Below are 14,475 nucleotides of genomic sequence, written 5' to 3'. Positions count from 1 at the left end.
TTTCTCTGTGTTTGATATGTTTTTTTCCAAATTATTCCTGATTGTATCCATTAATCTTTAGTCACATTTGACAAAAATAAATTACTGTGATCTTTTAAAGTTACCAGTAATAATTAGATTTTTCAGGGCATCAAAGTTTTGGGGGGAAACCACTAAATGGGAAAGGGCTTTTATAGAAATGTTTGCACAAGCTTTTACATAAAATTCTGTGCCCAAATATAATTTCAGTAATGGATAAACAAAGGCTGTGGAGGAGGAGTTGTGGAGTCCTTATAAAGCTTCTTTATTTACAATCTCATCATCTGCATTTTCTCAGGAATCAATTTTCATTTGGCAATATTATTTCATAAACATAACATGCGCAGTTTGGCTTGGCTCACATTCTTCTGCAGGTCTAGGATCAATAGTAATGGCTTCACTGCTCCACTCATCTGTGGCTATTTCCTGGGCTAAGGTACAGCCCCCAGGCCCTGGAGTTGGAGCTTTGCTGCCAAGGAAGCAGAAAGGAGGAGACTCTGATTCATGCAGTCTTTTCCTCAGGTGTTTCGTTGGCTTTATTTATTTATTTATTTATTTATTTATTTATTTATTTATTTTTGTGACTTTTACCTGTGTATATCTGGGACCACCCAGGATATTTTTGGTTTAAAATGTAATTTACAAAATTTAACTTTATACTTCTGCTTAAATTGCAGAAAAGACTGGAGAAGTGTTTGAGTAGTTGTCTTGTTTGAAAATGTATATTAGAAGGCTGGGTGTGATGGTGCACATCTTTAATCCCAGCACTCGGCAGGTGGATCACTGTGAGTTTGAGGCCAACCTGGTCTACAGAGCAAATCCACGACAGTCAAGGCTGACAGAGAAACCCTGTCTCTAGAAAAAAAAACAAAAAATGTATATTAGAGCCAGGGGTGGTGGTGGGCATGACTGGTGGCAGAAGGATTAGGAGTTCAAGGTTTTGAGACCATGCTTTAAAAACCTAAAAGCAAAGGGCTGGAGAGACAGACCAGGAGATGACTCAGCAGTTAAGAACACTTACTGCTCTTTTAGAGGACCTGGGTTCCATTCTCAGTGGCTCCAAAGGATCTGATGGCCTCTGTGCCATTCATGGACTCCTGCACACTTATGGTGTGGATAAACTCAGAAAGACATACACATAAAAATAACTGTAGAGGGATTTTAATCAAGCAATGTCACTACTCTGGCTGGAATACAGACACGCCCTTAGCACACACCTTTCATCCCAAACCATGAAGGTAAAGTTAGTTGGTAGAAGGAAGCAGCCATGTTTGAAAGTGATTTATAATTGATAGGCAGAAAAAGTGACTGCTGTAAAATACTCTGGTAAAGTAACAGAACAGTGGAACAAACGCAAGAGTTTAGAGATTGACATGAAGTTTAGCATACCGCTAAAAAGCATTAATCTAGTATGCGCCAAGGCTCTGGGTTCCAGTCTTAGCTACGGCAAACAAAACCAAACAGCACCAAAAATTTTATCTGTAGCGAAAAGAAAATAAATACATAATAAGGTAAGACCATATGAAGCCTGGAAAATACTTACTATATCAAACACGGTTTGTTCCAAGTAGTTCATTTGTTTGTGATAAGGAGTCATATAGCCCAGACTGACTACAAGCTTGCTAGGTAGCTGAACAGGTATGGTGCCTGCAGAGGTCAGAAGAGGGTGTTGGACGCTCTGGAACTGGAGTTACAGATGGTTGTTAGCTGTCATATGGGTGCTGGGAATTGAACCTGGGTCCTCTAGAGGAGCAGTAAGTGCTCTTAACTGCTGAGCCATCGCTCTGGCCCCATTTAACCATTTCATTTTGCTTCTCTTTCCCCCTTTCTGTGTAGATTGATTTTGCTTCTTTTAATTATTGATGAACTTAGTTGTTTGACATTTTAACACGTGTATGCAGTGCAGTGCATGCAGTGCAGGAGAGGTTGTTTTCTCTTCTTCCTCTCTCATCTCCCACCATTATCAACCCCTCTTCCTCTACCACCTGCTCACTCATTCATTCTTTGCCAGATTTGTAACTTTGGTTCTGCTCTTTATGACCCATTGTATTTCATCCGGGCCATCCGTGTGACCATTGGATGGGACTATCCATTGGAGCCTGGTGGGTTCACCAATGAATGTGTTTATAGCTGTCTGCAGTGATGTCTCCTTTCCCTGAATCCATCAGGAAACATTCAGTTTTCTACTCTGTTCTGTTTCTAGACTTAGTTGCTACTGCCTTTCAGATCCATCTGGGACTTTCCCTGTCACTGAGTCTTCTGCCTTGTGTTGATCTTGACCATCTGTGGAGCTAGCTGAAGCCTTGGTTCTGGTGGTGTGGTCTGGGCTGTATTTATCTTCCTGCATCCGGTTGTGACCCAGCAGATGGACCCTAGCCATAGAAAGTAGTCAGGAAGAGCTTGACAACTTCCTGTACAAAGCGCAGAGCCCTCCTTCAATCTCAGCTTTCCGACGCTGCTGAGTTCGTAGTTTCCCGACAGTAGGTCGTCATATTTCTTACCCTTCGGGACTGTAGTCCCAGATCATGAGTTCACCAACATAGAGGCATTTGGCATAAATATTTGCTGAATTACTGGTCCATGCAGTGCTCTTCTTAATTTTGAATCAACCATGTCTTTTAAATAATTTTGTTTGAATAAAGAATGCAGGAGTTACTCTAAGATGGGCATGCAACATCATATTAGCTAAATTTATGTTACTTAAAAACAGTATGCATGTATGCATGTATGTACTCATCTTTTTGATGTCTCTGTGTGTACATGTGTATGAATGCTTGGCCACAGTAGGAGTGCTGGAATTACAAATTTACGTCTTCACATGTAGCTTTTTATGTGGGTCCTGGGCACCAAACTCAGGGTCTCAGGCTCCTATGGTTAGAACTTGAATTTCCTGACTTAACTCCCTAACCCCCAGAATTTTATTTGTAGCAGTATTTATGATAGCAAAATATTGGGGGATGGCTTAATAAATAGGGATGTATGTAGTCAGTTATAGAAAATCAGGTAGACCTGTAATTGCAAAGAAAGTAGTCTAAGTGTGTTATAATTGGAAAAAATATTATGAAAGAATAGCATATATATATTATATGCACAAACGTACACAGGCTATAGGCTCTTAAGCACAGCAAGATTATGGTAATGCATATGAAACATTTTAAATGATTAACCTGTTTTCATTAGCTATTGTATTATTTTTATCATTTTGTCTTCTTACATTGATTGATTAGTCCTCCAGCTCTTTTTATGATAACAAGGTGAAAAGAGGGCATGATAGCAACACCTCTCTTATTTCTTGAGTATATATTATTATGTCATAAACACAATTTTGTGAGTTTAAAATTATATGTATATCTAAATAACACAACATGTGTTGTATGATACACTCTAACTTAAATTATACATTAGTTATATATTATGTTTCTTAATATGAGCGCAGACAGAGGCATTAAAATAGCCAATATCTAATGTTTCACATGTCTATGCAAAGTTAACATTCACTGTCAAAATGCCAAGCAAAGCGCTGGGTCCTGCCCTTGGCTTGCCAGGGTTACTGCACAGCTTCATACGGGCGTCATCTTAGAAAAACAAGCCTTTCTTAAGAACACCCGGCCTTTGGGATAATTTTCTTTATTAGTCATGGCAGTGGCTCTCAGAAACCCAAACAGTGCCCAAAGCCTTCTCAAGAAAAAAGGTCCCCTTTTTGTATAAAATCTCATCTTTTCTCGCACAGGCTGTGGATTTGGTGCTTGTATTTATAGTACTAAGGCGCAAGGGACCTTAACTTTTTGACTTGTATGTCATGGCCTTGGTAATAGCAATGACTCCTGATTTCTAGTTAGCAAATATTAACAATCATATTTCTGAAATTTCATCCTAATGACATAATTACAGATATAGAGAGTTTAAGGGAACATACAGTCTTGCAGTACAACCAGCAAGGATGAAAAAAGAAAATAAATCAGATGTTCAAAATACAGAACTGAATAAATAAATCACAATCAGTGTTTAATGTAATATTTTAAAATGCTTTGGAAATAAAATTATATACAATATTTATTGAGGTACAAAGTGTTTACAATGAACAGCGTTAGATGAAAATATTCAAAAGCTATATGAATCCATTTTTTAGTTCTACATTTCATTTTCATTTTTTTCTTTAATATATTTTATTAATTTATTCATATTACATCTCAATTGTTATCCCATCTCATTTTTAAAAAATTGTACAAATGCACATGTAAATACTATATACACACATAGAAAATGTGGACATTTAAACGCCCAGATGTCAACTGTGGTTATCTCTGAGTGGTGCAATTACAGCAGAGTCTTACCTTGCTCTCTTTGCGTCCCTGCATTTATTACATTGAGCATATTTTCATGCATAATAAGATAATCAGTAAACGGTATTAAATACACTTCTCTTCTATTCCATGTTGTGAGAGTTAAATGTCATATCATTTCTCCCTTTATGTTGTAATTATTCCCTTGTATTCATCCGACTGTCTTGATCCATGAGTTGATGTAGTTGGCAGTAGCTAGACAGTGTCACTTAGGCCAGAAGAGACAGAGCAAAGCTGTGTTCACTGCTCGTCCCTCACTCCACCCAGAAGGTATGGATTCAGTGAGCTACCAGATGAGGTGAAGATGAATGAAAGGTAGATTTTTAAGTTGACCATATTCTTTAGAAATTGTCTTTCTGCTTGAGAATTCACTCCAGATTTTATTACTCTATCACTGTTGTGGGTCACCTTTTAAAACTAATAATAAAACCCTTAAATAGACTGATGCTAGCATTTGGCACTTGCTGCTGTTTTTTTTTTTTTTTTTTTTAAGATTTATTTATTTATTAGTTATATAATGTCCTACCTGCATGTGTGCCTACCCACCAGAAGAGGGCACCAGATCTCATTATAGGTGGATGTGAGCCACCATGCGATTGCTGGGAATTGAACTCAGGACCTCTAGAAGAGCAGCCAGTGCTCTTAACCTTTGAGCCATCTCTCCAGCCCCCTGTTTGGCAGTTTTGATTCTTCCCAACAGTGGTAAGGTTTATTGCTCTGTATTAATAAATTCATAATAACTTTAAAACTGTGAAAAAGGAAGGAAGGAGAGGGAAAGAAAAAAACTTTCTCATACAAATATTGAACTGGTGGGTGGAGAGAAGGCACAGTTGTTAAGAGCACTGGCTGCCCTTCAAGAGGACCTGAGCTTAATTCCTAGCAACCACATAGCAGTTCCAGAAATCTGATGATGTCTTCTGACCTCCATGGCACCAGGCATGTGTGTGTGTGTGAATATATATATACACACACACACATACATACATGTATGTCTATATGAATATATGTACAGGTCAAACACTCATACACACAAAATAAATAAATCTAAAAACAGAAACCTTAAGCTTAACTATAGGTCTAGGATGTAGAGATCGATCTTTCTTCTCTGAAGAACATCCTTTCCTAGCCTCCTCAGACCTCAGCAAGAGGTTTTTTGCATCTTGGAAACATGTTTTTGATCTCTTCAAACATGTTTTACGTAAGAATGCAAAGCACAAAGATTGAGTGCCACATCAAAAAAACGCCATTTCGTTATTCTAAGGCGTTAAAGAGGCCCCCTCTTGTTTCACACTACCTTATCCTTAAATTGGGAGGCAAAGCTTTTAGTTTAAAATCTCTGGGGGAGGGAAACACTAGACTAAGAAAACAAAACAGAAAATAAACAAAGAAAGCAAGGCAGTGTCCAGTGATGCTCATTTATAATCCCAGCCCTGGACGCTGGTGTAGGAAGCGTTGCCAGCTACTCAGTAAGCTACACAATGAGTTACAGGGAAGCCGGAGGTACACAGTGAGATCTTATCCCCCACAAACAACATGCATGCATGTACGCACGCATGCACGCACACCGTAAAAACCCAAAGCCTCACTATTTTAGTTACATAATCAAAGAATGACGTCATAGAGTCAGCTGAGACTTCTGGTCACCCTTTGACTTTGTGTTACTTTCCCCCTTTATACCCATTCAGCAAAATTGCGTAATTCAGAGCACTTGATACACGGGAGTAGTTGAAAATGGCGCGGTTCTGATTTTTGGCCTTCTTTTCTCTTTAGTGGTTTAAACAGCTTTTAGGTTGCATGGTGACGTAATACACAGACTTGGCAGTCACTTTGGAGACTACGATTGTTGTTTGCTTTGGTGGGAGGCTTGGTGATTTGGCAAGAGCTAATGATAAGAGAGGAGGGTGTGGTGTGACTGATTGGCTTATTTTAAATTTTGTTGTTACTCACTATGGTTTCTCATGTAAATACGTATGAATAACTTGTAAAATGCCCCTACAGGACAAAGCAGACCTGAGAGCTTGACATCAAATATCCTGGAATACCTGCTTGAGGTGGCTTGCTACTTCCTGGAATAGAACAAAGAGTCAGTTAGGGAAAGAAAAGTCCACTCTGACAGCAGGGTCCTCTAGCGACTCTCTTGCTAGAGCTGTCCCCAAGGCAGGTCGCTTCATTGTTGTGGCTACAAGTGGTTCCGTTGTCAGGATTCACAGTAGCGCTTCCCCAAATAATCTCTCAGAACATTGGGAAGAAAATTAAAATTTGCTTTAAAAAGAAAATTTGTTCAAGCAAGCCCTGGTTCCTAGAAACGGACATCCAGAACTGAGCTTGCAGGCCCTGATGCTTACTATTTTAATGAAGCGTGCTAACTAAAACTGGCCTTAGACCTGCAGCCACATTTTCAGAGGCATTTTCCTTTTGAGGATATCCAGTGATTGCTGTTGTGGCCAACAATGGCCTACAGGACAGGATTCAAATGCCCCAGTGTGGATGGAAAGCCCCTTGTCACCTACCCTCATGAGACTCACTCATACCCTCCTTTTTAGCCCCCAGTGACAAGCCTTTTCCAGCCAGCCAGACAGCCTCCCTCCATCCTTCCCTCCATCCTTCCCTCCATCCTTCCCTCCATCTCCTTCATCCTTCCCATCCATTCTCATCCTTCTCTCTCCTCTTCCGTGGTTTCACCACATAGCTCAGACTAATGTGGAACTCATAATTCCCAGCCTCAGCACCCTGGGTTGGGATTACATGTGATAGTAGTAAATTCAGCTGGCCTCTTTCAGCTGGCCTATGCCTCCCCCTGCACTCACTCATCCATCTGGAGCAAGGATCTATGAACTCAGCCTTTGCTGAAGGCTAACTTCCTCTGGAGTGATTACATTGGGGTGCTAGAGAGATGGCTCAGGTGTTCAGAATGGGTGCTGCTCAGGTTTGGTTCCTGGCACCCACATGGTGGCTCCCAACCATCCATTACTCTAGGGGTGGACACCTCTTCTGACCTCTGCTGTTACTGCATACATGTGGTACCTACCCACACATTACACCCAGGGACACACATAAATACGCGTAAAAACAAAATAAATAAGATATGAAAAAGAGGCAAACTCAAAGCAAACCCAACGTCACCATTTCTCACACAGGAGCTTTTGTTAATCAGTAAAGCCCTTCACAGATTTAAGTGGCCTAAACCAGAATAGCTGTATCATCTCATCTGGGAAAGTTAGGAGTTCACAGTGCCTGAGCCTCTGCTGGGCCTGCAGCTCTGAGCGTCTACTGGCAATGTTTTTTGGTGACTCACGTGGTGCTGGCAGGGTGCAGTTCCCCTCACTGTTGGACTAAGGCCTGGACTCCTCATGACCTGTCACCTGGGGCCTCTTGGCTTCTACGTGGGCCGCATGACAGCTTGCTTCACTAAAGCAAGTGCCTGCTGGGTAGGGAGTGAGGTGAGGCAGAGAGGGTGGATTTACTGAATGTCGGAGGCGACGTGCCTTCAAGGTTCCTGTGTTCTTCTGGGGAGAGGGGATCTGCCCACAGACCACGTGTAAGTGACGACTGTCTGCGAGGTCTGAGGACAGCCCAGAGAGCATTTTGGGCTTCCCAACTAGGAAGCTGAGGTTGGACACCCTCTCCTTGTCCTCCCAGGCTCATTTTCCTTCCTTTTCTGGTACAGGCGTCTTGATGCAATAACTGTGATGCTAGGGTTTACCAAGAGAGGCATGTTTTAAATAATGTGCCTCCAAAATACCATGTGAAAGTCAACTCCCTCGTCTGATCTTCAACTGAAGGGGAAAAAAAAAAGGACTAATTTAGAATACCAAAAGTACGCTGTTGGACTCACTAAAAGTAAAGGAGGTAGAGTGTGTGCTGAAGAGGTTGGCAAGTGTGATATTCAGTATGCGGGGTTCTGGGTTCAGGCTCTGAATTCAGGTTCTAATCTGGAGTAAGACAAGTCTTCTCTGCTCTGAAAAAGGCCCTGGTGAGCCTCTATGGTTCTTATTTATTTGCCTGAGCAGAGCCACTCTACGGGGGCCCATGCACACCCATGTCCAGTGTTCACACATTGACTCTCAATATTCTTTTAAACTATGCGCTCTCTTGCTAGGCTCCTCTGTGTGTAGCACACCCAGAGAAAATTAAGCAGAAGTAATGCTTTGATAATTTAAGAGTGCTGCAGAACTTTCTGCCACATATGTGTGAAAACAGTGATGTGGGTCCATAGCACTTGTGATTTCTATACTTTTTCTAGTTAGGACATTGGTACTATTTGAGTTTGTATCAATAATCTCTATTATCCCCCTGCCTGTCTACCCTCCTTCCTTCCTTTCTTTCTTTCTTCCTTCCTTCCTTCCTACCTGCCTCTGCTTCCTGAGTGTGGGGATTCCAACTAAATCTCTACTTTTCAGTCTTCATTGTTTTCAAATATTTTATCCTTTTAAGATTACTTTGGTTTTATGATGACATTTTCATTCAAATTTTAAACTGTTAAAAGTCATAAAAGTAATCCTTTGATACTAACTGGTTCTGAACTGAATGTCTGGGCTTTCTTCTATCCTAGCTTTGTGCGTCCTCATATTATCATTGGAACTGGATTCCACAGCATTTAGCTACCGCTTGTGGGAGTGACCAGCCCCGAAGTTCCCAGTCGTGCCTGTGGATGTATACCAGGGGTCTTGTGACTTTTAAGAACTCATCTAGTATATGACACTAATCTATATAGCACTGCTGTTTATCTGCAGTCTTGAAGTGGCAAGGGTATCTCTGCAAGAAAAGAAATCAGAAGTGTATTTTTCCCCCTAAGAGATTTGTAGTAGTCTTCGGAAAAAGGGATAGGTTGACTTCTAGAATGTCCCTATCTATTGTTCAGTCTCTTCCTAGAAAGACTATTATCTTTTAAAAACTCTTATGTGTGTTTCTGCCTCTGTGTGTGTGTGTGTGTCTTGTCTCTCTAAGAGTTCTAGGATCACACACATCCACTGCCTCCTTCATATTTCTGTAGGTTCTGGCCATTGAACTCAGGTCTTCCGGCTTGCATGGCAAGTACTTTACCAAGTGAGCCATTCCCCAGCCCCAGTTCTCTTCTTTCGTCCCATGGAAACTCTGACTGGCCTGTGTCCCCTACTTCATGTCCACTTTATCCGTGCTTCCTATATCCACCATATCGGCACCTCAGGCGAGTTTGCAAGTAGGAGCCAGCACACAGAAGGAGTCTAGTTTGGTTTTGTTGGTGAACGAATTACAATAGCAGGCGTGGGGGTGGAGGCTGGGGGAACGAACAGTTTTCACTCAGTAATGGGGGGAGGGTACAGGTATGCACTCTGAAGACTCTGGTGACAACACCCTTTGAATGCCATGTGAGGAGAGACAGTGCCGGGGACCCTCCTTTGAGCCCCTAAATACACCAGAGAATCTTGCTGCTGTGAAATTGCACTGTAGTGTTTTCTAGGTGTGATTCATTCACAGTTTAATATGCTTCTAGTTCTGGGTTGACTTCTCCCTCAGGAAGAGCCTAAAAATCTCTTCATTATAATACAGACAGCGCACTGCACTCTGAATACAAATTTATCCATGTTCAGACTAATTTTTCCAGTGATTGTCTCTACCCTGGAGAAGTGCCTTTAATGAATTACATACAAATTGTGTAATTTAAGAAGTTAATTTGGTTTTCTGGTTACACAGGACTAAAAACAGCCCTTGTAGAGAGAGACGACTTCTCATCGGGGACTAGCAGCAGAAGCACTAAATTGATCCATGGTGGTGTGCGGTATCTCCAGAAGGCTATCATGAACTTGGATGTTGAGCAGGTAATTGTATGCGCTGGCTGTTAAACAACAGTTGCCACCACGCTTTCTCTACCCAATTAAATCAGGCTTTTTTTTTTTTTTTTTTTTTTTTTTTAAATGGCTTTTAACATCTCTTCTTGTTCAAAAATACCTGTTTTAGAAGATGCTGCTGGAGTGTCTTTCAGGAGAGGTGTGCCTGTTCGTTTTGTATAGTATTATGTTTATGGGTAGCCAGGGGCTTTTTCTGTACAAGCATGTCAAAGTAGCAGATTTACAGAATCACTTTTGGATGTGTTGCCTTTTCGCAATGGTGTGATTGGGTTTTTGCCAATGACCACCAAATTGCTACTTCCGAGCAGTTTCGGGGGAGCTATGTCATAATGCCGATGGGGTCCCAAATTGATCTCTTAGCTGCAGCTGCAACATGCACTCATATTGTCACTGACATACTCTTCAGGGGGAAAAAAAAAAAAAAAAAAAAGATTTGCGTCACGCTTTCTGTGTGTCACACTTTATTGTGTCCAGTCTGCCATCATTTGAAAACTGCCAAGGCAGTGTGGAACATGACATTTCCCAGAGGGGTGAAAAAAAATCAGCTTCCCTCCGTATCTGTTTTCATACAAGAAAAACAGAGCAGCGAGGACTTGCCATTGTCAAGTTTTGAGTCTGTCCCCCTTTCTCGCCTTGACAAGTCAGCTTTGAAACTGTCCCCTTTTCTTATGTTTTTCATCAGCACCTGTGATGGATGCAAAGAAAATGGCACAGGATTCAGGATCCACTGATTTGGGATGTGTGCTGGCTTATTTTGTCAATATCTACAGCCATATTGTCACGTGTAAAATGCGTATTATAATAATAATAATGCTAGATCTTTAGGCAGGCATAATGACGGCCGCAGCAGTGAAGACAAAGGCCTCTTTAGCACCTGTGAAATAGCTGTCCAGGGCTACATATCATCTTTGTTGGATTTAGAAAAGGCTCAAGAACTTTCCATGAATTTGAACAATCTGTTATCTCTTACCTGGAGAAAACATTCAGGGGAACTGAGAAAGAGGACAATCCGGAGAAAGCAAGATAAATGGTTACAGTAATCTTGTAACTCAAGTCAGGAAAATATCTTACACCTGGGAACTCTGACAGCATGTTTTTCTCCTATGCAAATACAGTTAAGGTTTCTAAAAAATCTTTGAGGTTGACAGCATGATGTATTATTAGACATTTGATTAGGAGGGAGCGCTCCTCGCTCAGAGGTAGAAGGTTTCTGTATATCAATCAGTTGGCAGGGTGTCTATTTGCCATTTGAAAATATTATGATCTGTTACTGCCAAACTAATTTCCTCTGTTTTGATTTTTCAGTATAGGATGGTGAAAGAAGCCCTCCATGAACGTGCCAACTTACTGGAAGTCGCTCCCCATTTATCAGCTCCGTTGCCTATAATGCTTCCAATTTACAAGTAAGCCTTTGCCATCACCTGGATGCGATGGGCTTGTCTGAGGTCAGAAGAACAGCTCGGTTCTCATGGAAACAAGCCTTCTGTGTGTATTTCTTAATGTGGTTTTAATTGGTCCTAATCTCTAATCCATTTCAAATACTTTCTTTGGTGTATTTAAAAGTGTAGATTTTCTTAAATACTCTCTGTGGACCTATGTCTTAGGGCCAGATTTCGAAGGCAAAGCAGGCTGAATTCTGTGTTTATAATTAATGGAATCTTATTCCAGTTTCTGGCAGTGCTTAGGCGAACAGCTGTGTTGACTCTTAAGGCATTCGGATGAGGTCATGTGTGCAGCGTAAAATGCAGATGCTCCCCTCTCCCCACGCCCCCATATTATCCTGACGCAAAATCTGAAGCTACCGTGTAGCAACTCAAAACCCAGGTAGCTTAGCTATACTGGGTCATTTTTCTTGTCTAAGTTAAGGTAGATTAAAGTCATCTAGGACATGCGATTACACACGGTCAAAGCCATGCCCTTCACATTGCCCTGAGTGGAAGATGGAAGAAGGTAGGCCCAGGAACATGAAAACATGGACTATAGAATTCTTCTCGTCACCTGGATGGCTTGAAACAGCTTTGGCCATCTAGTCCTTGTTTAGTTAGAGATGGCTGAGGGCTTCCTCGACATGGGCGTAGTTTCCATTTGCCAAGGCCTGCAACCTACACTGGTTGACTGCATCTCTAGACCTGTGAGGCCCAGGCATGGGTATCAATTTTGGATGCTCCCTGAAGATGTAGAACGTACAGCAGGTGAGAGCCATGGAGACGATTATGAACTCAAGCTGATTCTATTATGCACGGCGGCAAGGCTGGTGCCGGCAGCAGCTGGGTAGCACTACCACCCTGTTGGGGTTTTTTTTGTTTTTGTTTTTCTTGCAGATCACTTCTTCTAGGTATAACTTTGCTTTTCCTAAATGTCTTTTCTTGTAATTTAAGGTGACATTCTATAATGTTATACTGTGCTTCTAAAAAAAAAAAAAAAATATCCCTCTCTCCCTGCTTATTGCTGTAGGTGGTGGCAGTTACCTTATTACTGGGTGGGAATCAAGATGTATGATCTGGTTGCAGGAAGTAATTGCCTGAAGAGCAGTTACGTCCTCAGCAAGTCCAGAGCCCTCGAGCATTTTCCGATGCTGCAGAAGGACAAGCTTGTAGGAGCCATTGTCTACTATGATGGTATGTGATATTTCTTTTCTTTGTACAAGATGTTTTTCTGTCCAATTATGACTCCTGAGACTGCTGAAGCTTATAATACACCACAGTGAAATAGGTTTGCATTCTTGCTTTTAATGTTAATCTTATGCAACAAACAAACGTACCCACACAGGTAGAGATTCAACATTGTTTTAGTATTGGCTGAAAAAGTACCCGCAATGCTTTGCTTCTAATCTTGGTTTAATTAGTTAAGCTAATCTTTCTTTTTTCCTAAAGATGTTCTAGAGCAGGCTGGCCTGGAACTCGCTGTGTAAAGTAGTCTGGCTTTACATTTGTGGCAATTCTTCTGCCTCAGCCTCCAAAGTGCTGGAATTACAAGTGTGAGCCAGGATACCTGGCTATTTGTGTTATATATTCTTTTCCCTCTTTTATTTCTGCTTGTGTCTTAGGCTTGGTTTGGCTCATTTTTCACAGTTACAAATTTCACCCCACCCTCATGCCACTCAATTTGTTCTATGGTTGGCAGTGAGTACTTGCCTTATGAATATATTATGATGTTGAAAGCAGCTGAGGATCTCTTAGGTTTGCTAGATGAAACCTCTATTTTCAAGGGGTTATAAACCTAGAGAAAAACGCCCCTTGGGCTGAAATTGACATGCTTTTGTTTTGTATAGGACATATCATTCTTGGGCGTATAATTTATGTGCTGAGGGTAGAAGACCAATGCATCTGTTAAACCAAACTTTCCTGTCATACTTCTAGTTTGCTTGCTGGTAGGTGTTTTCTGACTGACTTTCCCTAATGCTTACTTACTGTGTGTTCATTGTGAATCCATTTGTGTATGTGTGTGCACAATATAATTTGGACATTTCTGTTTGAGGGAACTAAACACTGTATTTCCAGAGAGATCACAGTCAACAGCAACAATACAAATGGTATGAGCAAAGCATTGGTGAATCTTCATTGGTCATTTTAAAGTGTGTACAGGACTAGAAAATAAAGCAGGAATATTGATTTGTAAGAAACTAGGTGGACACAGATGATGGTACATGTTCAAAAGGGGTTGAAATTTTATGATGCAAAGACATCTTAGGCTCTGAATCTCAATGATCCCTTCCCATTGTGTGGCCTTTATACTTGGTCTTAGGTACATACATTATTAACACAAAGGAATGTGTCTGTTGTGCTGTTTTAGAATATTCAATGAATATATTCTATATTATATTATGTGATATTATATCTGCCTTTAAGGGCATCCTTCCTTTTCTTCTTTCTTTCTTTCTTTCTTTCTTTCTTTCTTTCTTTCTTTCTTTCTTTCTTTCTTCCTTCTTTGTTCCAGTGTTACCTTTCTGAGTCAATTTAGCTGTCTGACAGGCTTTTATATATAAATGCAGAATGTATGTGTGCAGAGGGGGCAATAGGGACCAAGCTTAAGAAAATGTCCTAGGAACAACAGTATTAGAAAAATGTTAAGGGTCTTAGTCAGACATTAAAAGCTAGAAAATTAACAGTTTTCAGGGCCTTTCAGCATCCGAGACACCACAGGGGGGGTCCACTTAACTACTTTTTGGTGCCCTTGAAGGAGCCTCCATGTTAAAGGACAACCTTCACTGGGAATCTGCTTTCTCTGCATCTGACCCTTAATGTTAATCCATTGTGGTTTATTGGGTGATTACAGCAAAGAGGTTT

At 41.0% G+C, this 14,475-nt stretch overlaps 1 protein-coding gene across 2 annotated transcripts in view; it reads left to right on the top strand.

Annotated features, from left to right (window-relative positions):
- Nucleotides 1-14,475, top strand: part of Gpd2 (glycerol-3-phosphate dehydrogenase 2) — a 136,813-nt gene that overhangs the window by 58,397 nt on the left and 63,941 nt on the right. The window contains exons 4-6 of one of the 2 annotated variants that reach the window (XM_051166953.1): nucleotides 10,035-10,159; nucleotides 11,495-11,592; nucleotides 12,644-12,807. In XM_051166953.1, coding sequence (XP_051022910.1) covers nucleotides 10,035-10,159; nucleotides 11,495-11,592; nucleotides 12,644-12,807 — 387 coding nt within the window. Of the gene's footprint in view, nucleotides 1-10,000; nucleotides 10,160-11,494; nucleotides 11,593-12,643; nucleotides 12,808-14,475 lie in introns of those variants that run through there. The other variant, XM_051166952.1, reaches the window with a different exon arrangement.

Source organism: Acomys russatus, chromosome 24 (assembly GCF_903995435.1).
Source record: "Acomys russatus chromosome 24, mAcoRus1.1, whole genome shotgun sequence".
NCBI classification, from domain to species: Eukaryota; Metazoa; Chordata; class Mammalia; order Rodentia; family Muridae; genus Acomys; species Acomys russatus.
This window is presented reverse-complemented; position numbering and strand designations above follow the sequence as displayed.